The 22061-nt window shown below is 42.7% G+C and overlaps 1 protein-coding gene across 2 annotated transcripts in view; it reads right to left on the bottom strand.

Moving 5' to 3' along the window:
• Positions 1-21367, bottom strand: part of ABL2 (ABL proto-oncogene 2, non-receptor tyrosine kinase) — a 47167-nt gene extending 25800 nt beyond the window's left edge. For both annotated transcript variants that reach the window (XM_075422558.1, XM_075422560.1), the window contains exon 1: positions 21159-21367. In XM_075422558.1, coding sequence (XP_075278673.1) covers positions 21159-21336 — 178 coding nt within the window. In that variant the 5' untranslated portion in view covers positions 21337-21367. The remainder of the gene's footprint in view (positions 1-21158) is intronic.
• Between the last annotated feature and the right edge of the window lie 694 nt (positions 21368-22061).

Here is a 22061-nt window from a genome sequence, read left to right as displayed (position 1 = left end):
ATGGTAGTGTTCCACAATACTGTCCAAGCCGCCAACGTGTTGCGTCTCAAGGTGCTTCTGAGCCAGAGCTGGCTTTGGAGTTAAACTTCCTAAGAGGCTTCTTCCGTTATTTCGTCCGGTTGCTGTCTGAAGCAATGTAAACTAAACTCATCACATAAACAACATCCCGTTGCAATGTTATCAGCGGCTCAACTGCACATTGTACCATGTGCTCTTATTTCTTTTGAAGATGACATGCTGATTTCATTTGATGTTCCTCAGGCTGTACAGTGGCCAACACTGAATGACCGTGACCTGTTGGTGCCTTCCCTGCCACCTGTGATTTTCACAGGCCTTTCTTATTCTACCTCAGCCATCTCTCTTCCAGGCTAAAGAGTTTTTCTCAGGCACTCTGATGTTGTTGTTGTTGCCTTTAGTCACCATCAAAGAGCCTTCCTTTGAGCGTTTTATAGCTCTACCACGCACCCCGCCATAACTGCATCCAGTATTTAACCTACAGCTTTGTACAGTCACAGAAGTATACACCTATCCTTATGCTCAGCTTTTTGGACTATAATTCTAAATGTTAGCATGATACTGTTTTATTATAGTTCAGAGATTTATTTGTATTATTGTAGTAGTTGGCTCCGAGCTAAATACCTCATATGAAAAGCTAGAATCATTTCTCTCTATATACCACTTTCCACATATTTCCACTGAATTTTTTATCACTCCAGCCTGCAAGATCCTCCTGCAGTTCTTCACTCAACTTTTGTATCTACTGTCTTTAACTTAGTATTATTAGCAACTTTACCATCTTGCTTTTCGCTTTCTTCCTCTTCACATAATTTGTCATAGTGTACTAGCAGCTTTTAAGCAAAAAGGTGAGTTGAAGAAAAGTTAGAAAGTCAAATAAAAGACATTTTCTTTATTCCTGTTCGATAGCTGCTTCATTTCTAGCACCTTATCACTAAAACATTAATGTGTTCCAGCAACTTAGACACTATAATCAGTGCTTAGCACAGTGTACGATCTGGTTAAGTCATCAGATGCTACCATCCTATGGTGAGGAGCATTTAAAAAAAAGGAAAAAAATTACTTTGTATGCACTTGAACGTGTCTGGATGCAACCAGAGCAGAAACATCCTGTAGGCGATGTTTCTTCTACTAACTTGTTTTCAGAGCAGGAAAGAAAACCAAACAAAGTACAACAGCATGGAAACAAGTGACTTAACAATGTTAACCTGAACACAACAGTTTGTTTTTCTGTAGCACTACAAGCACGCCCTCCTTGTGCTGGGGGAAATAAGAAAGACAGAAATAGGTGTATGGATTCACCTAGGATTGTAAAGGGTTTTGAGGCACTCCTAACTAAATGAAATCCTATTTTATTGAAATGGTACCACAAACCCTGCTATCCACCTTGAAAAAGAGGAGATGGACAATGTAAACTATATTGTAAAACAGGCTTTTCAAGACTGAATTATGCACAGTAACTTGAAAGCATGCTAAGACCAACCACGAGAGGGGAAGGGACTAATGCTGCCTTAGCCCCCTCAAAACACAGATGCTCTAAAAACAAAATATAGATAAGTGTTCTTCTAGACTGCTTCATGATGAAGTTCATCTGAGTGTGACTCACCTGACTTTCACCAAATTGAGTCCTCTTACGTTCTGATTTTCATCATGTTGCTTAGAGGTTTTTGAACAGAAATTCAAAATTACAAGGGAATTATTCACTCCCTCCTAAAACAGATCCAGCAGCTAGGAAAAGCAAAAAAAGATTTCATTTTGTCACTCGCCACACAATTACTTGACTGATTTTTCCTGTTCAGAGGGTGAAATAACAACTCAATGTTGACACAGTCAGGGAACAAGACCCACTGCTGGTTATTTAAAGAGTCTTCCTCCCACTTAATACTGGCATCGCTGCCTGAGACATCTCTCCTGCTGCCAGTACTTGTGGTGGTACAACTGGGATGCTCAGAGGATTGGTCAGTATATTGCCAGCTGTTTTTAACTGAGTGCTGCTCTAGCCTCTCTTACTGCTTCTGCCTTTGGGTGCCACCTCCCCCAGTGCTTAATTTACTCTATTTACTATATATATTCAGAGGGAGGAAGGAAGAGGGAAAGGGCTGGAAATTCCCAGTGGGAGTTCTAACATTGCGGCTCACTCAGCAGTTAGTTTCCTCCCACTCTGCAAAGTACTGGTTAGTTCCTAAATCGCATCCTTCTAGAAAATCAGTTTTTGTGGATTTTATGGTGGATAGTAACATGCTTAGCACATCACGAACCAGGAGGATGCATCAATACTACCTTGCCTCTCGTGGCACTGATAAGAGTTTTTACATCTGCAGCAATGGTAGCAGCGACAAGTAGAAATGCACAGAAGCTGCCACTCAAGTTGATGTGAGTCATCACTGATACGTGGCATGCATGAACAAGAAAAATATGGCTTTGTCATACAAATTGGAGAAATCAAGCCATTCATATAGCTCACAGGAATAATTGCAGCCAGCAGGAGGAATGGCATCTGTGCTCTGCTATCACCATCAATCAAAGAATGGGGAAATTAATGAAGTGCATGGTGACATAACCCAACCAGAACATAACATCTTTGGCAAAAGAACATCAGCTGCATTCACTTTCACACCAAGACTTTTGCCAGTTGTGCCATACAGCTTGCTTTGAGGGAGGAATGTAAAACTGCTTCTTAATTTAGGAGTGTTTTATGAAATGTAAATTTTGAACTGAGAGTGAGACCAAAGTCTAACTGTGCCATCCAGAAGGGAACTTGCTTGCAGTATCCCCACATCTTCTGGCTTGAAAGGCCAAGAAAGGTCCCTTTATCTTGTTAAATTTTTTTTTTTTTTTCTAATTCAACGGAGTTCCACTTCATTCCTTCTTCCTCCCACTCACAGAAAAACATTCCCAGTTGTTGCTGGCCTATATAGGCTGTCAGGACAGCTGACTGCTTGGATTATACAGGGCTATATTGTAACCCCTCAAGAACCAGTCACACCAAGTGCTTCCTTTGGGACCAGGGCTCACTACTGGGCTGCACCAGCACACCTGGTGCTGTCTTGAAGTTAGAAATTTGAATACAACAGGCAGTCTTGCAAATGCTCCTCAAATCTTTTTCCCTCTTGAGCCTCTTCAGTACTGTATCTGAGTAACTTAGAGCATGGTGAACTTGTGCTCAGTTCTGACTTAACCTCTTGAAGCAGAGGGACAGAATGACGCCTGCTGCCTTTTGTCCAGGTACTGGAAACTAAAGCAGCTCTGGCTTTTTGTAGCTTGGGAGAAGATGCCTCAGTTACATTTCTACTATTTACCGCAGTTACCTATGACAATCCTGTATTTAAATGTTTTCAGAATAACTGTAGGTCTCCTCCATATAGTAGTTAGAAAGCAGAACGTTTCCCATCCCGTGTAGGTACTGCTTTCAGCCAAGAGCTTCTCTTTTTCATCCTTATGAAGACATCTTATTTAGCACTACTGCAAGACAGCCAATCACTGCCAGCTTCTTGAGATACCACTAAAATCTTGCTTTTTAGGGCATTTCTCTACCAGAATTCCATGCTGTTGTGACATGTTACTTAACTCCCACATTTCTTTGAAAAAGTATCCTTAAGGTAAACTACAACATGTGCCTCAGCTAAAGAACTGCTATTCAGCAAGCCACAGAGCATCCAGAAGCAGCGATGATTAACTTTGGATTGAAAGTTGCTGTACCATGTAGGCTTCAAATGGGTCTTTCAGCTTAGGAAAAACTTTACAGAATCAGAAGCTAACTACTATTTGAAAGTTATTTGAAGGGTCTTTAGAATTAATGACGTTTTACAACATTTCCAGCCACCGTCTTCCCATTGCTTTCAAGCTACTTTAAGCACTTAAAGCCAATATAACTATGTGCTGCATGGGCCGCTTAGAAGTAACAACTTGATGGATAGGTTATAGAACTGAGCAGATGTCAAAACTGTCAAAAACAGTGAAGGAAGTGAGGCAAGGGAAGAGGTTTATATGGGCATATTTTTGCTTTGAGATCTAAGTCTCTTACAATCTAAAATAAACCATATATGCATAACATTATTAAATTTTTATAAAGCCTGCATGGTCAGTCCCCAGTTCCTGAAAAACTGAACCAAGACCTGCAATTCAGGAACCATGAAACACCCAGCGCATTTAAGTTCCTCCAGCAAGGATGCTGAAGCTCCTGGTGAAGCATCAGCAGAAATTCTGGGGCAAACACCCCTTAAGGTCATGCTTACATCATGACCAGCAGACCGCTGGTGCTCCCAAAAAAGGAAAACCTCTGAAGTACCCACAAAGACCAAGTGAAGCACCAACATAGATGAACAGCACACAAATCCATGACACAAATACAAAAAATGAGACCCTGGAGAATATCCAGCAGAGACCTGCATAGAGTACGAAATCTTTTTTTTACTAAAGACCAGTAAATTAAACACGCAGGGTCACACCTCAGGTTCTGAAGCTGGAAAAACTGAGTAATGGCAAACATCAAATTGTCATGATCAAATACAACAAGCAGAATCAGCCCTCAAAAGGACTGACTAATCTAGGTTGGCATGTTCTCTTATTAGTAATGTCAAATGTGACTGGTTAGTAAACCTTCTGCTACATTTTAATCAGACCCAATTTTTTATATAGAAGATTATCATTGTAAGAACTTAATTCCTAATTACTAGAGAAACTAGACTAGCAGATTTATTCGCAGAACTGAGACTCTTGGCAGAAATGCTGGTCAAATAATCCATTTGGTTATCCAGCTTTAAATTCGCACCTAGTTCAGCTTGAAGGACAGCCAGCCTTTTCCTTTAGCTGTCAAGTCTCACCAACTCAATGACAGCAAGAGCTGCTGTTCATGGGCACTGGGTTATCATCAGCTTTTCAAGGCATACATGTGTAGCATGGTAGAAAGCCATTAAGGCCAAGAACTCAACGAACACTGAAGTGAAAGGTATGTTAAAAAAAAAATCCACCCTTAAACCAGATAAACTGTGATTTTATCAGAAATTCACGGAAATAATCTCTTATGAAGAGATACTGCCTTTGACTCTTTAAGCATCTGAGTTGATACACTTCTTAATTTCAAAGATTCTAAAAAGACAAATTTGAGGGGCTCATTTCAGATATCAGCCTTGCTAAAGAGATACAATGATAAGTGTCCATGTATAGCCTGTTAATATTTTTTTTTTAGTAATCCTAAACTGGATTCATCAAGGCTCTTCCCCAGGCACAAGAGACAAACCCACTGAACTATTTTGCTAAGGTTTTGAGGGTGCGGGCTGACCATGTGGCTAAACGAAGCCAGCAGGCAGCTGCTGCCAGATCAGTGGTTGCTTCCCCCGCTGCCAGCTGCCTCCTTTGCTGCCTCCCACATGCTCACACCCGCCTTCATCTGATGTGCAGTAAGCTGGGTCAGGAACCCAAACCAGCAATTCAGGAGTTTTCTGTCGGTTTAGCTGCCTGGACTGGCTCACCACACGGCTAGATGAGAACCAGTATCGGTAAAGAAGCAGTACGGTGATGATGGGGACAAGCTTCTCTTTTGACAAGTTTTCATTAATTCAGCCTTATCGTATTGTAATTCAGGGGACCAGGATGTCCTGTAAAAGTTTAATTCAAGATTAGGTATTTCCTAGATCAACTTATAACCCTCTCCATCGTTGAAAAAAATTAATGCAAGTATTATTTGAAAATTCCTGGTGAATTTTTGTGAAATTATGTATTGTAAAGATTGCAGACAGATTATAACGGAATTCATACTGCTGGTACTGCTACTGTTGGCCCTATTAAGGGGAAATTACATTAGACAAATAGACGCATGCTCTAGCAGCAAGACTGAAACTAAATGACTCACCCAATTAAAACACATGGAATCAAATGATTTGACTTCTAAAGAAAGGGCAGGGCTTTCTACATAATGACAGGTACAACATAATTATGGGAAACCCGACAGTCTTGGCTTTGTTCTTAATACATGAAGGTGGTTGCTGTAATCTAAGACAAATACATAAAATTAAGGTTGTTCCTTTAAACTGGGGAGGAAAAATACTCAGGTCTGGGTGTGGAGGTCTCAAACCAGTTTTATTAGGCACTCTGCCAATGTTATGAAAGCAGTATGTCACGTAAGGGTGGTAGCCTACTCTCCATGAAAAAATACAACTGGAAAAACTGACATGTGGAAAAAAAAAAAAAAGGTGTAACCTGGGCAGGGGAAAACAGGAAGGAGAACTGAGAGAACACTGGTAGAGCACAGAAACACTACGGTCTATATGAGCATTATTTATGTTTAGAGGGACATGGCATCCACACAGGCTCAGACCACCAGAACTCCACCTCTATAAAGAGGTTAGCATTGTCTTGACAACTTGAATGGGGATATGTAGCCCTTACAGCCATCATTAGACACTTATGAAAAGAAACACTTCAAATAATTCCTTACCCTAACTAAGATTCATAAACTGAGCCTTCTGCAGCTGTTGAGATTCATCTCCTGTTATTGTCTGGAGATTTGGGGTGGGGATCATTGTGGAGAGCACAGACCCTGGCAGACATGCATGCTAACTGCGCAGCTGTCTTCGGAGGCACGCTGCTGAAAGGACTCGGCATTCCTTCTCAGAGGCCAGGCCTGAGACACACAGTCGTAATTTTTCAGATTTAAAATTGCATGGGTGCTAACACACAAAATTGAGAGTGAACATGTGTCATCCAGTGATGTGCCTGTTCCTTTACACAAGAGGCAGTCGGGCAAGAGCAGCATGAGTATCTCATCCCAAACAGTGAAGTTTTTCAAAATCTAGGTAATTGCTCTCCCAAGGGTGAGTAGTTCTCCACACTTGTGACAAGATGCAATGATTTTTCCAAAGAGGATACGAATTCTAGTAAGATTTATTTCCAGACTTTCTAGTAGGTAACCATCTAGCCTGCTCAGATGTCTACAAGTGAACAGTAAGATTCACAATTTTAGCTGAAACACTTATAATAATTTAAAAGGAAAAGAGAAAGACGATGCATCAGATCCTAGGCTTCTGCTGAGGCCATACTCGTTTTGTGGGTGACATGTACCATCACTAGTGCTACCCATGCTGTACCCTTCACTAGCAGTAAACACTTATTCTCGCAGGCATTAAATTCACAGCCTACAGAACATTCTCAGTCAGGGCACGCTAATATTATGACTTGATACTACATGGGATATTTTTGTAGCACTTGATATCTAGAGTGCCTCACAGTTTTGATATTTTATTCCCCGACAGCCCTACAGAACAGGGTAAAATTTGTACTATGCAGAAGGAGGTCTAAAGCAAAGAAACAAAGTCGTCTGCAAAATACCAGACTGGAAGCTATGGCAAAGCAGGACTCAAACTGGTGTTGATCAGCCACCCTTCCCACATCGCAATAGAGCTCTTGTGACAAAAGCCTTACAGTGAGTAACACTTTCAATATAAGGACATACAACACTTTGAAAACAGCTACCATCTCTGCTGTTCTCTAAACAAAAACTCCTATGCTTCCTCACACTAATGAAGCAGGATTAAAACAAGTAGCTTTAAGTTCACGCATGAAAAAAGGGAAGAAAATCTATCATGGGGCACAGCACAATAGAAAGCCTCTACCGCCAAACTTGGAAAAGAAAGCCTGGTCCTGTGGAAAGGGCACTGCCTTAGTAGTTCTGCTAGAGAACCTGTTGCATAAACCATTTTGTGTACCCATGCCTCTGACTTATCTGTGTGACAAAACACTGTCTGCCTTTTATTAACTTACTATCCTACCAGTGGAAAAAAAAATTAGCTAACTAAATAGCATAAGCTATTAGAAAATAGTTTTCTTAAATGCAGGGATTTTTGCTCATGTCAATATTTCAGTTTTTTAATATTTAAACAAAGATGGTACCTTCATAGGGAGAAACCATTTTCCTCAATTCCTGCATGCCTGCATTCCTGGTTTTGGCGCTGGCATCCTTTGTCTGCCAGCAAAGGCAAGGAATTGGGGAATAAACTGTTTTACCAAGAGCACAGAGTCAGCTAGGAAGGCACTATGCTAACAGGGCAAGAAGGAAAAGGGCCTACTCAAGAAAGCAATAAACCAGGAGGGAAAACCAAGCAAATTAAGTTATGCAAAGAATAAGAAGGATAGAAAGCACAGAAGAAACAGCAGGTCCTGTACATTGAACAACACAGAAAGGAACTGCAAGGGCAGAAAGTAGGCTTAAAGCAAGGAAAAGTAGAACAGCAGCATATAATAGAAGATCCCCACAGTACAGGGTTGAATGCCACACAGCAAACAGAGCAACAGAAAGACTAGACTAAGCTGCTTTGCTGCAACTTTACCTGTCTCATCTCCAGATCGGGTATGGCTCAAACTAAAGATGGGGCAGCTGAGCAAGAATGCTAATCACTCACAGGAAAAGAAATGGTTGCTCTTCCCAATTTGTCACCAGCACCAATTCCTGGACACTGAATTCTGTTTCCCTTTCAGCTTCAGACAACCTCATTTCACATGGTACTCACCATGGAATGACACTTCCCTGCACACAGGGATCATTGCCTTATTTCTAAAAGCACAAGAGCAATCCCTGGAAGGGGAACTTTCAGTTTGGCGATACGAAGCACTGCTGTACCAGAGCAGTGTATTCCATATACTAAAGCCTCCTTCTCTATTAACAAATCAAGATGCTGCTTCTATAAAAGCTTTTCTGGTTTTAAAAATTACAATCCTACCTCCCTGCAGGCTCAGGGGGCAGAGCATAAGGGGTAACTGTGTGATGAAGAATATTTTAATCTTACTGTGAGAGGAAAGAATGGAGGGGTGGATGTCACAAAGCCAGACGCCAAGGCCCAAAAGGCAAGTAAGATCTCACCACTGTAACAAAAGAAGGGGAAGAAGAAAAGGGCAGCTACAGAATGCCAGAAGTCATGCCTCTGCTTTTACATGATAGTATGCAAGACAAGAAGTCTGTCTTGGTTGCATTTTAAACAGATTTTCATATCTCCTTTCTAGTATTCTGTTTTAGGACTGATTGATGGGTTTCTTTTAGTGTAGCCTTTCAGTGATGAGTATTAAAGGGGATAAGTGATTTTCACAAAAATTTTCCCAATTTAGTGGAAGAACTACCCCACAGCTGAGCAGTCAACAATGAACACAGTAGTGTCAGGTGGCCTTTTTTTTTGTAATTGCATGCCCAAACCCTAAACACCAGGTTTAGGATCTCTTTGCACAGATCCTGTCTCCCAGCCGACAATCTAACTGCATCAATGCTTACTGCAATTCTCTCTTTTGTTTGTATAGATATATATATGTATCTTCATGGATGTTTGTATAGATAATATACAGCAAAGCACAGCTCCAAATCAGGACCAGTCAGACAATTCATACAAACACTAACCTTCTTTCAGACCTGTTATCATGCCACAAGTGGTCTGAAATACAGGCTAGAACCACAACAAACCTGTTTCTCTAACAGCCTGCAGGGTGAGACAAGAGTGCATGGCTGCACACTTAGCCTGCAGACAGCTCTTCTGTGTTTGTTTATGCAAAAGTTAAGTCTAAACATCTCCATAAAACAAGAAAACATTATTGTCATTTTACAGACGAGAAGTGCACAGAAGCAGTAAGAAGTGACTCTTAATTTGAGGGCTCAGATTACCCAGAAGTATCAGATTTAATGTCTCTTCATGCATGAAAGATCGCCTGCATACTTAGACATAAACAAGCTGGAAAACCTCTCTTACTGGCAGATTAAGTTATCTAGGATAAAGCCCAACAGAAACAAAGCGACTAAAAAAGAAGCAGTTCAGCTCTCAAAGGCAGAAGCAAAATAAACACGTATTCCTTTAAATTTTAAGACAGCTACATCTGCCTTCTGTCATGCTGATCTTGCCTGCTTTCATAAACCAACAGCTACTTAACACACTCTTTACTGTAACACAATAATGTTGAAAAAAAAACCCCTCCACTTTTCCTAACAAAAAACCTTTCAGCAATGGATAAATTAAGCCAAAGCATTGTAGCACCCTCTCGTGGTAGGCTGGAAAATAATGTTCTCCATAAGCAGCTGCGATTGATCCTTTTAACTTCTTTAAAAGTCGCCCAGTTTCACTAAAATTCACCCAATTTCACCAAAATTCCCGTGTGCTGCCCAGGCCCCTCAGCTAACGTGGTAGTTCTGCCCAGGGTGAGGCTGTGCTTTCTCCCACTCACCTGCTCCCTGCTGCCAGCGCAGTGCGTGTTTCAAAGCCTGCTTCCCTGCTCAACCACAACAAGGTGAGCTTTGTGCCGAGAGGGGAAGGCTGAAGAAAGGGGACAGGATGTCTAAGAGGCTCCTCCTAGTCAAGTGCTGTTCTTGTTCGGGAGCAAAATACTTACTGGCAATGCCTCCTGCATTTCAGCTGCAGTGGAGCTCTGCGACAGCTGATGCACCACAGAAAACATGCTAGTAATCAGCACCTGGGGATGCCATTACCCCACCTGTAGAGCGAGAAAACCAGCACAGATCACCTGAGTCTAAACAGACTATAACCGTGTCCCCTTAAGGCGTGCCAGTTTCCACAGCCCACAGCACAAGTGGGTATAATACCAGGGCCACGTCCATCCACCTGGGGCTGAGCAGGTACCAAGAGGCCAGCTGAGCATGAGCCTAGAGCTAGGCTGCACCTAGCAGCAGTTATATGCTTTGCCATCACCGCCTAAAATGAGAAAAACATTTTCTTTAGCAGAAACGCTAACAAGGCACCCAGAAAAAGGTCACTGCACCCCCACCATCACGGTGCAAGCTTGTGTGCTGATGGAAAGGACACGCATACCAAGCGTCTCATTCAAATTTAGCTTAACCATTTGACAAAAAAAAATAGATGGAAGCTATACAGACTTGTTCACATCAAAACAAGAAATAACTTCTGTACAAGACTACAGGTGAGCTTAGCTTTGACAGACTGAAGCTTGTAGCCTAGTCCAACTTCTCAAAGCATACCTGTCCTTCTAACTAGGTGCTAAAGTGCAGGAATTACCACGCAACCAAATCACTCCAGTTTAAAGGGCAATGCCCTCTTTAAGCATTTTATCCCTAAAGAAGTTAAATATATTTAATTATGATGATGTAAAAACAGAAGATTAAAATCTTTTCTGACAAAAGAGATTTAGCACTGTGATGACAAAAGCTCTGCTCTCATTTCACAGGATAGCTATGGCAGGCTACTCAAATCTTCATTTGAGCGTCTACAGATTTTGCATACCAATCCTTAACCATCCAATGCACCTCTGAAAGAAAAAAAAAAAATATGAGAAGTGGGCTAGTTGTTCTTCTGTAGTTTATAACAGACTCAAATCTATTAGATTACTCAAAAAATTGATCTCAGTTTCTTCTAACATGAAAAATCAGCTCCTTCCTCACAGCTATGTTGCAAGCCTTAATATCCACATTTTTTTGAGATCCTGCAGAAAACAACCTAAATATAACTTGAAATAGTAACACCACAAGACACTGAATACCATTTTCCTATTTATTCTAAGGATCTTCTCTAGACAAAGCCTTTTTAATCTGATAAAAGTACTGCTGCTTTCTCTGTTTACTCTTGGGATTTTTTTTAAAAAGCCATAAATCAAAATTAAGCAAAATCAACTTATATCATCCTGAATAATAAGCATACAATTTATGATTAGTGGAAAAGTATTTTGCTGTGCTTCACAGGGTAACTGGGCTAGAGCACAGTTTTCACAACGATAATCAATTACAAAATCACCATTCATCCCTCCCCATGCTGTACACATCTTTCTGCCTCAAACGAAGATGACCAAACCTGCTAAAACCCCACTCATCTTCACAGTCAGGAGAAAGCACAAGAATTCTCCAGGGCCTGCACAGACCTGGCTCTCACTATTTATACATGTTACTGCCACAAATGATCAAGCTTATCGTGGCTTACTTAATGCCAATCCAGTCACTAAAAAAGCAGGTCTGAAAACAAACCAGACGGAGTGATATCACCACAAAGTGATCAAAGAAACAACTTTCAGAGTATCTGTTCAAGGTCTTGCCTATACCACAGCCTTTATGCTTTGATCAAGGTGTCATTCTAAGAATACCTTTACCAAGACTCAACTTGATTAATATCAACAATATTCTAAAGAGCACATGTAGGACATTCAGCAATTTAAAGTTCAAGTTTGAAGAACTTGGTTTTTAACTTCAGTATCTAAAATCTAAGCCTGAGAGCTGCCAACTGTTAGACTGAATTTCTTTATTTGCCAGTGTATAAATGAAAAGATGAAAAAACTTCATTTATAGGAGAAAAGGAACCATGAATCGGCTCTCAGACAGAGGACACTGTTTCTCTTTCATTTGTACTGAAGTGGACATAAAGAAAGCTTTACAATTAAAACCTGCGTTCCAAGAAAAAACAGCATTAAACACACACAGTAAGTCCATGCTTATGCAATCCAGCTCAGGCCACTATAAGCTTGAGTTCTGCGGCACCCAGTGACTTAATGGAGGAAGGAACCTATGCCACTAACTATTTCAAAAGATTGTCAAGGTTAATCAGATCTCTAAGAAGAGTGCGTTCCACTCTTCCTAGATGAAAAAACTTGTACCAATTTTTAAAAAGCTTGCAGAAACAGACTTCTTTTATTGCTGAACAGTCACCACGGTTTCATTAATTGGCAAGTGCTGGCATATTAGATTGCTGGACCAGAAAGTACACTTTAAAAGAATTTCTTTTTAAATCCCTTTGAGGCTAATTTAAATAATTTTTCCAGCTTTCTTATACTATTAAGTAAATTTCAGAGGTAACAGTATAGCTGTATCTTGTTCCTACTTCTGCTCTTGGCTTTTGTAAGCAGCAACACAAAATTGATATTCTCATCAGTTGCACAGCCTCCCACAGGTTTCTGAATAGCAGCAGTAAAACTGAACAGTCTTGTTAACTCTGTGACACTGCTGGTTAGCAAAATGAACCCTGAGCAGCAAAGCCTTTAAAATAATCTTGAGAAACTGAGCTGACCCTGTAAGCTAAGGAAGGACTCATTATATTAATTTACACTCCAGCTTGGGTTTGCAGGGTTACCGTCACAATCCAGTGGCTACAAAATTAGAACATACAAACATTTTCCTTTTTCATCCAGAAAACACATTCATGCTCTGTAAACACTGTTTGGACCCCTGATCTTTAGGGTAAATGCCAGAGGTAATACGAATCTACTTGTATATGACAACATTTAAACAAGCTCCTAGGCTAGGCCATGTTGGAGTGTACACAGATCTGTGATAAGGCAGTGTTTCTTCCCTCCGCAATTTCGACATGTTCTGGTGTATCTACAGGCACGCTACTCTCTACAATCTACTTCTCCAAAAATTACGGGTCTAATTGAACACAGAATCTGAAAAGCAGGAACACTTCTTGACCTACGCTACAACTACCACCACAATAGCCAATGTTAATATCATTTCTTTCAACCAGAGGCAAGCCTGACACCTGTTTCAAAATTAGCCATTGTGCTGACCACACGTAACCTGCAACAAAAGTGATGATTGGTATCTTATGCCAACTCACTGTAAATTCCAGGTGTGAACTAAAGAGTCTATATCTGTATTCGCTATTCCAACTATACTTTATTCTACATCTGGCTAGAAGGGAACAGGAGGAGGAGATCTTGTTAGTGGGTTTTTGCTTCCCAAAACAGAGTCCTGCAAATTAACATTCAGTTGCGCTCCAGGAGCTGAGAACTCATCTTTTTGTCATCAGCTACGTGGGGAAAGCCCCCAACCAGTACGCTGCCCATTATGGGGACCTCGGTCAGCAATCCACTTCTAACTTGCCACAGATCAGTTTAGAAAGGCTCACCTGTCTCACTCTACCAGTGTTAAGTATACCCAAGATTGTATTTTAAAAGCATTATCTCTGAAGCTGAATAGCTGAAATAAAATCTCCAGTGTACTTAAATGCACTACTAGGGAGAAGCTGCAAGATCATCTTTTACCTTTTTCTCTTCCAGTCTTTACTCATTCCTGTTCCTTCCTCTCCCCCATTATCTGTCTTTATGGAGATACTCTTCTCCATAGCTGTTCATTCTACTTATCCTAGTTGAGATGTCAACAAACAGGAACAACAGAGAGACACTTCATGCTTTGCGGTTGGGTTTATTATAGGAGAAAGGAAAGAGAAATAGACTGGCAGCTGTATAGGGTCACAAATCCAGAATGTTCTCATCCTCCTCTCTTCTAATTTGATTCCTAATTTGTGTCCAACAGCAGCAGGAGATGGTTCATATGCCTTTGCCATATACAGCTTATAACAAGAAGACGCTTAAGTTTCACTTAAGTATCAAATAACAACAAAAACAAGCTAGCAACAGAGAAGAGATAAAAATCTAAACCAGTAACATTATCAAATTAAAGGATGAGGGGATGCAGAACTGTTCTACAGAAAATGATGTTTCCTTCACGAAAGAGCTACTTTTCTTACATAACGGTTGTCCCAGTTCTCACATCACTATTGTCATAGAATACTTTCAAACCAACATAAGTGAAGCTCCAAGTTTATTAACACGTAATTATCTTTAATGGAAGTATTATAGTAAGATTAAGATCCTAAAGACAATGTTCAGGCGGGAGAGACAGGAGAAGAAGAAAGGAATTTCTTGAAAAAGTTCAGTCTTAAATATGTTTAAATGGCCTTTAAAGAGAAGTAGAAGACTGAAATAAAACCAATTCAATTCTTAGTGAAGTATTTCTGTGCATCTTTGTCTCCCCCTCAAAAAAGGCAGCTATTTTTGGACTATTTTTTGAAATTCCTGTGCTAATTTATCTAATACTGAAAGCCACCTATTAAAAAGTTAATTTATACACAGTTTCAGATAAGCAATCGCAATTGGGAGATGTACATGTCTTTATAGAAAGCCCATAAAGCACATGAAACTTCCTAAGCAGATAGGGGTAATAAAACTAAGCTTTGTTGTTGTGGTTTACAGGGTTACCGACAGGAAGCCTCAATGGTTTTGTAACAGTCACTTGTTCTAGAGAGAATAATGTCTATGGATAATACCAAGATCAGCCTTTAAAACAAAGTATTTCATAACCACCAAACCAGAGAAATGTCAGGGATGATGCAGTAACGGTGAGAGAACCGTTACTTTGGACCGAGCCAGTCAACTGTGTTACCCCACTCAGCACAAGCTTTTTTTTCTTTCCTGCTGTGTCGAGGGAAAGAGAGACTGCTGGTGGTCTAAACAACTATGAGAAGTACTTCTTTACCAGTAAATACTCTTCTGAAAGCTGTTAAGAAGGAATCTGTATGGCTACTTTGCAGGCTCACCTGCTAAGCCAGTCAAGGGGCCATTCGCACTACAGTTACCAAGCTTTGCATCATTGATAATTACACACTGTAACTACTAACTGTTTGGCAAGCAGGGATATCGGATTCTGAAACAGTTACAATGTAGGGGACGATTTAGTCTGCGGTACTCCATCCCTGGCTTTTTGAAATACAACCCAGCGAAAATTCACTCAGCAGGTCACTAAACAAAACCCAACTGTATTACTTTTAATAACTTTCACACACATCCCTATTGGAATAAGTATAAACGGCTGTTTCTTGTTTTATGTTAGTTGGATCTTAACATAGTTTCTTAGGAGTGTGAACTAGTCAGCTGTCAGCAGTATTTAGAAGACAGTTTACAGATAGTAAGTGTACTGGAAACATGAAGTTGTGACAACTAAGAGAAACGGGCTGGAATAAATCACATTAAAGATCATCTAGCTTTACCTATACAACAAAGATCTAAAATCATGATTTGATTTCAGCAAGGCCTGGCCTGCCTTAGGAATAAACAAACATGACGTATGCTGAAGTAAGGGGGTCACAGAACAGGTCACTTCTGAACACCAGTGAACACATTGATTTCAAGCCTACTGTCCCAGAATCTGTAATTAGCACCAGCCATAAAATCCTCCTGAAGCCAAGCCTGCTACAGCATCCCTAGGAGACGGCTCAACTATCTTCCAACTCTAATTATGTGAGCTGTCAGTCCCACTAGATTTAAAAAGATGATTTAAGCCACTTGTGACACCTTGCTTTTGTGTCCAATTGCTTACACGTTTACTTTCCACCGGTTTCTTCACTTGGCCATGTCCCTGTTTCCAAAAAAAATCCCACAATTTTTTTTTTTCTTGCAAAACATTGCACTTGCAAGCAATAGCAAGTTTGTGAAATATTACTAGAACAACTTGTACCACACCATCTGCTACATGTGGAGAACCGAGAAAGTGGAGATCTGTCTGGGCTTTGAAATCTGATTTTCAAGTTAGAACTAACATCTTTTGAAGGAACTTCATTTCAGGCTTACCTTCTTCAGAGTGTGTTCCCCTGTCTATGAGAAAAGTGCACACGAAATATACACACATCAGGAAATACAACAGATCCGTAGTCTGTATTGTATTGTCCCTCCTATCGAGTTGGTAGAGTCCTCTCATTTGTGAGACACGGTATGCAAAAATCCCAACTTAAGACGAGGTATAAAAATGAGTGTTGAATGCAGCTGAATCCACAGGAATAATTTCGGTATCATGGAGCATGCTCAAATGAAGAACGCGCCTATAATTTCATGTTCTACAGGAGATGTTCCTCTAGACACTTAACTGAACTGTCCTTTATTCCCCAAATAATTGCTTGAGTTATTTATACATTACGGTCCCACAAGATTTCTGATTTACAGTACAAAGAGTCAGGCACTGAATACAGTGATTATATTCCATCTGCACAGGGCATTTACTGACAGGAAAGTCTGCGGGCCAGTAGTGCTGGCCCGAGCTTGCTGCATTTCACTGGGATGAAAAATAAAGAGCATTTTAGGCGGCCCACAAAGTGCAGTTGTTAAACTGACCCTATTTTCTCTCCTTCTTTCCATTTTCCTGTATCCAGCCCTTCAGTTTCACTGAATTTCAAAGGGATAGTGTTATTTACGCTTCCTTCTATTTTAGAATGTTTTTATCATACATTTTATCAGTGTTTTTATAGCACTCCAACTGCCTTAGGGGAGCTTTAATGATAATTTTATTTTTAAAAGTATACGCTTATCTTGCCTGACCTTGATGCACATAGTAAAAGGTTGCTAAACTCCTCCTCTAGAAAGCAAAACAGGGAACAAATGTCCTGCGTCTGCTGTATCAAAAGCTCAAGTGTGGCAGAGCCTTCGCTACCCCAAAATATATCACCAAGGCAACTGTGGCAGTACTGCCAACAGGTATCGCAAAGGCTTCCTAGCCAGGATTTAAATAATCTGATTTTCCTGAAGTATGTTTTCTACAACACTCAGCAGGTCTTTCTGGAGATGAAAAGCATGCTAACACCATTCCAAACAGTATCTTAGTACAGTAGGCAGCTATCACCGCTCTTCAGAAAGACAGAGCATGTCACTGTTCGAAGGTCACACGAGGAGCCGAGTAGAGCCCACGCAACTTGGAAGTTGTTGTCATCTGCTGTACGCCTTCCCTCAAACAAACTACGGAAAGGATAAGGAGATAACCTGCTTCCCTGTTCTCTCCCCTGTCCCTTCTCTGAAAGAGAAAGCAAGCTCATCCTGTAATGGCACCAAGTACTACTTATCTTTACTGGTTGCACTGAAATGTAAGAATTTGATTATAACTAGTGTTCACTACAGCTTCTGCCTCTTGAGTGGTTGTCCCTGTGGTACCAGTTAGCTCTGCCACAGTGTAGACAGGAACACTAGTGTTTGAGTACTCCTTCTGTTTGCACTCTTCCTTTCTAACACATTACTAGCAACCAACATGCTTGATGATCTACTGCTTGCTTTTGTAAGTCACAGATTACCTGCTAGGAATGCTGGCAATGGGGCACTCTGAAGGGCTAGCTGCAAAATCCACAAATATCTTCTGCATCTTGGAGAACTCCACTCCACGGCTAACAAATCACATCAGTGTATCAGCTCTCCTAGGACTTTTCTGCTCAACTTCACAGCAGCGCTCGCAGAATTCAATACTACGATGACCTGAAGCCCCCAGGAGTCTAGGTGTCTGTTCTCATGGACAGAAGAGTGGGATGCCACAGTACAGACTGCCCTGTTCTCTCCATAAAGCAGAAAACATCTTCAAATTCCTTGCTTCTTCCAAAAGCATATCCTGAAGTATGTAGTACCTGTACACCTGCAGGGCTTCTCCTACACTACTGTAACACAGCAAACACGCTTGGGACAACTACACCTCAAGTTAGTTGCCTAAAAATGCTCTTATCTCAGTTTTCATTAGACTAGCATAAGAGACTTTGCACTTTATCGATTTGACAAAGTGTAAATTTCTTCTCTGATTTCTTCAAAATCCTGTAGCAAAATGGGTCTGAGGCTGAAAACACTGGTTACTTCCACCCTTTTCATAAACAATCCAGAAGAAGCAACCCCTCAAAATGAACTTTGGCAAGAGTACTGAGTAAGGCTCACGTCACTCCTGGCACAGTATAGCACGAAATCTGCCAACATGAGCTAAGGCAGGGACTTATACCTGCAAAGGTCTAGCACAGTCGACAGGCTGTCCTCCTCACACCCATGAATGTACCAAGGAAAGCCAAGCCGGGCAGATAATCCAGGCTCTCGCCCTTAGACTGGCTGGTTTAATCACTGGTCCTAGAGTCCCAGCCCATAATCCTGTGCTTTTTGCATCATTTTTCATACACTGTGAATATATGTCCTAGAGACAAGATGGGAGGTTCAGAAAGAAATTACTAGAAAAGAGGAGTATGGATCAAGTAATATCACCAGCAACCACAGTTTCTCAGCAAAAGAAGCGTAGCACTTAAAGAAAGCTAGCAGCAGGCCAGGTTAAGTACAACAGGAGAACAAGGTCAGTAAATGAAAAATAAGATTAGAAGTTGAGAGAAAAAAACTTCTCTCAGACAAGAGAGGTCAGGATTTCAAGAAAACAATTTTTCTGGGAAATGAAGTGAAATCCAGATCCAGGAACATGACAAAAACCTTTGGTTATTGCCCAAGGCAAGTATTTAAATAGATAACCAATTTGACCAGCATTTGGTACAGATTATTAATAGCGACTTGTTGACTTATTTCTAGTAAAAGGTGCATGGACTCAGGGAACAATTTAATATGGCTGAGGTATTCACCACAATGGGACAGGAGTTTGAAGCCTGCCCTGAAACTCTCAAAAACTGGATTGCCAAAATTCCCCGCCCCTTTTACATAATCTAAAAGGATAAAAAGCTGTATCTTATTTTCAAGACACATCTTCCTTTACAGCCTGCAAAGAAAATAACAGAAACAACAAAAACCTAAAGTATCCATTACCTCAGCGCTGAAGCAGATAACCTAAGCAATAGTAATTATATTAAAAGATACAATTGCAGTTATCACAGAGAAATGCTCTTTTTATATGCCACTAAAGTTTTACTCAGAAGCGTGTTGGCCTTCTCGGCTCATTCTTGTTTCTAGCTCCATGAACGACAGAGCAGCAGGGCTGGCAGAGCACATAATTTATCTTCTTGGTGTGCACGCATGCTTAAGAAAGTTTTCTCTCTCCATTTCCCTGCCACTACATGTAAATAACCCTCTCTATCTTCTACCTTAAAATTTAGTAGGGCAGAAGGAGGAACTAGAAGGATCTGTTCAGGATGCTGAACTAAATTACTACTAAAACATGCAGCAATAAATGCAAAGATGCGCTTGAGTCAGTCTCAGCTGTGTTATTCTGAAGTAACTACACATCCCCATATGCTGTACTGTACTTCCCACAAACGCCCCTTCTGTCCTTGTCTTGCAAGAGCAAGAACCAAGTGGTCATCACGGTACCAAAACATGAAAAGACAGTTTGTCATTAGCAGGAGTGCTCTCACCTGCTAAGTCACACTTAGCAGCCCATACGCAATTCTGCCCCGCTACTAAAGACTAAGACCTCAGTGTACTGAAAGAAGCATGGTAGGTGCGTAACTTCCGAGATCTGCTCCTAAGATCGTGACTTTACAGTATTAGTCTATTTTATGGTAATTTTTCTGCCAAAGTGCCTTTTACAGTACAAAAGTACAAAGATGCAGTAAAATAGTAATCCTTAGTCTTAACTGTAGTAACAGCAGGCCAAGCATTTCAGCAAGCACAGAGTTCTATTTTGGTTTTAATGGTGATACTGCTCCCTGACCTCAAAAGCTGTGGTAGCACTGAGATTTTAAGAACCAGATTTAGTGCTGCACTCGTTTTGATAGATACTTACGCGTCAGCAGTCAGAGCAGATGATATTTACATTTAGACTACTGGTTGCATGTTCCTTCATCTTTTTTGCCTATGCTCATTCTACTGAGCAAAAGAAAAACATGTGTTGTCAGAAGCAGCCTTGCCCTATAAACACTGACATGTCCCTCCACCTAGAGCGAAACCAGCCAAGCTCTCCAGAGCAGATTCAGTTCTTTACGATTAGAGATGCATCCACGCACCTATTCCCAACACACTTGTCAAGGCAGACAGGTTTCAGTTGATAACACTTTCCAAAACCTGTGTGTTATATTAAGATGTTGCCAAACGGCTATAATAAATAAAAAAGCACAGTTACAAAGGGGGACTTGAAGTTGCGGGCTCCTGCTAAGACAGACTGCAGAAACTAATCATGTTGCATTAAACGCTTCCGGTATCAGTTTACAGCAATAAGAACAGAAGTGGGGAGGCAAAAACTTCAGCCGAGAACCAGGCAGCGGCTCTAATGCCCCGGACAAAACAAAACCGTTCGCTCTGCCAGCAGCTACATAGCAACGGAGACTTATAGATCCAGCAGGGCAAGTTACCAGCACCTCGGCAGACAGACAGACAGACACACAAAGCACATGTAGCGTTCACCTTTATAAATAAAACCAGAGCCGGGACCCGCCGCACTGACAGCCCCCGAGCGCCCCAGCTTTGATTCCCGGCGGGGGGGGGGGGGGGGGGGGGGGGGGCCGTGCCCAGCCCCGGGGGAGGCCGCTCCGGCCCCCAGCTCGCTGCCAGGCCCCGGGCTGGGCCGAGCCCGGCGTCCCCCGGGACGTGGCGGCGCCAGGGACTGCCCCGCTCTCCCCGCCTGCTCCCGGCGCCTCTCCTCACCCCGGCAACCCCCAGGGCAACAAAAGCGGGAGGGGCGGGAGGGCGATCCCGTCCCTCTCCCCCCGGCCCCTCACCGTGCTGGGCGAAGACGTTGAAGCCTCCTCCCTCGGCGGCGCGCCCGGCCGCCTCCCGCCGTCGGCCCGCCGGCCTGGCCGCGCTGCTCCCCCGCAGTCCCCGCGGCTGCTGCTGAGGCGGCGGCTGGTGCTGGAGCCCGGCGCCCGGCTCCCCGACGCGGCCCACCTGCTGCCCCATCGCCGCGGCCCAGCCTTCACATGCCGCCGCCGCTCCCCGGCCCGGCGAGGCGGCCTCCCGCTCCTCCCCCCGGCGCGGCCCGCCGGCGCCCGCCCGCCTCGCCGCCCCCGCGGCGCTCCGGCCTGGGACTCACGGACTCGCCCCCTCAGCCCCCGCCGCCATCTTTAAACCACAGAGCGCCGGCAGAGAGGGGGCAGAGCGGCTCCCACAGCCGCCTCCGGTCCTCCCAGGGAGGCCGCGCGCCCCGCCCCGCCGCGGTCACGCGTGGCCGGGCACGGCGAGGGAGCGGGCGGGGGTTGGGGGGCGAGAACCCGGGCGACCCGAGCGAAGGCCCCAGGGCCGCGCTGCTCATGGCGGAGCTGAGCCCCGGCCCCATCACAGAATCACAGAATGTTCGGGGTTGGCAGGGACCTCTGTGGGTCACCCAGCCCAAGCCCCCTGCCGAAGCAGGGTCACCCAGAGCAGGCTGCACAGCATCGCATCCAGGCGGGGCTTGAAGATCTCCAGAGAAGGAGACTCCGCAGCCTCCCTGGGCAGCCTGGGCCAGGGCTCCGTCACCCTCAGAGGGAAGAAGTTCTTCCTCATGTTCAGCTGGAACTTCCTCTGCTTCAATTTGTGCCCGTTGCCCCTTGTCCTGTTGCTGGGCACCGCTGGAAAGAGTCTGGTTCCATCCTCGTGACACCCACCCTACAGATAGGTGTGGAGCTGGGGTGCCAGAGAGCGGT

This window comes from Opisthocomus hoazin, chromosome 6 (genome assembly GCF_030867145.1).
Source record: "Opisthocomus hoazin isolate bOpiHoa1 chromosome 6, bOpiHoa1.hap1, whole genome shotgun sequence".
Lineage (NCBI taxonomy): Eukaryota > Metazoa > Chordata > Aves > Opisthocomiformes > Opisthocomidae > Opisthocomus > Opisthocomus hoazin.
The sequence above is the reverse complement of the archived record's forward strand: the minus strand, read 5'-3'. Positions and strand labels throughout refer to the sequence as shown.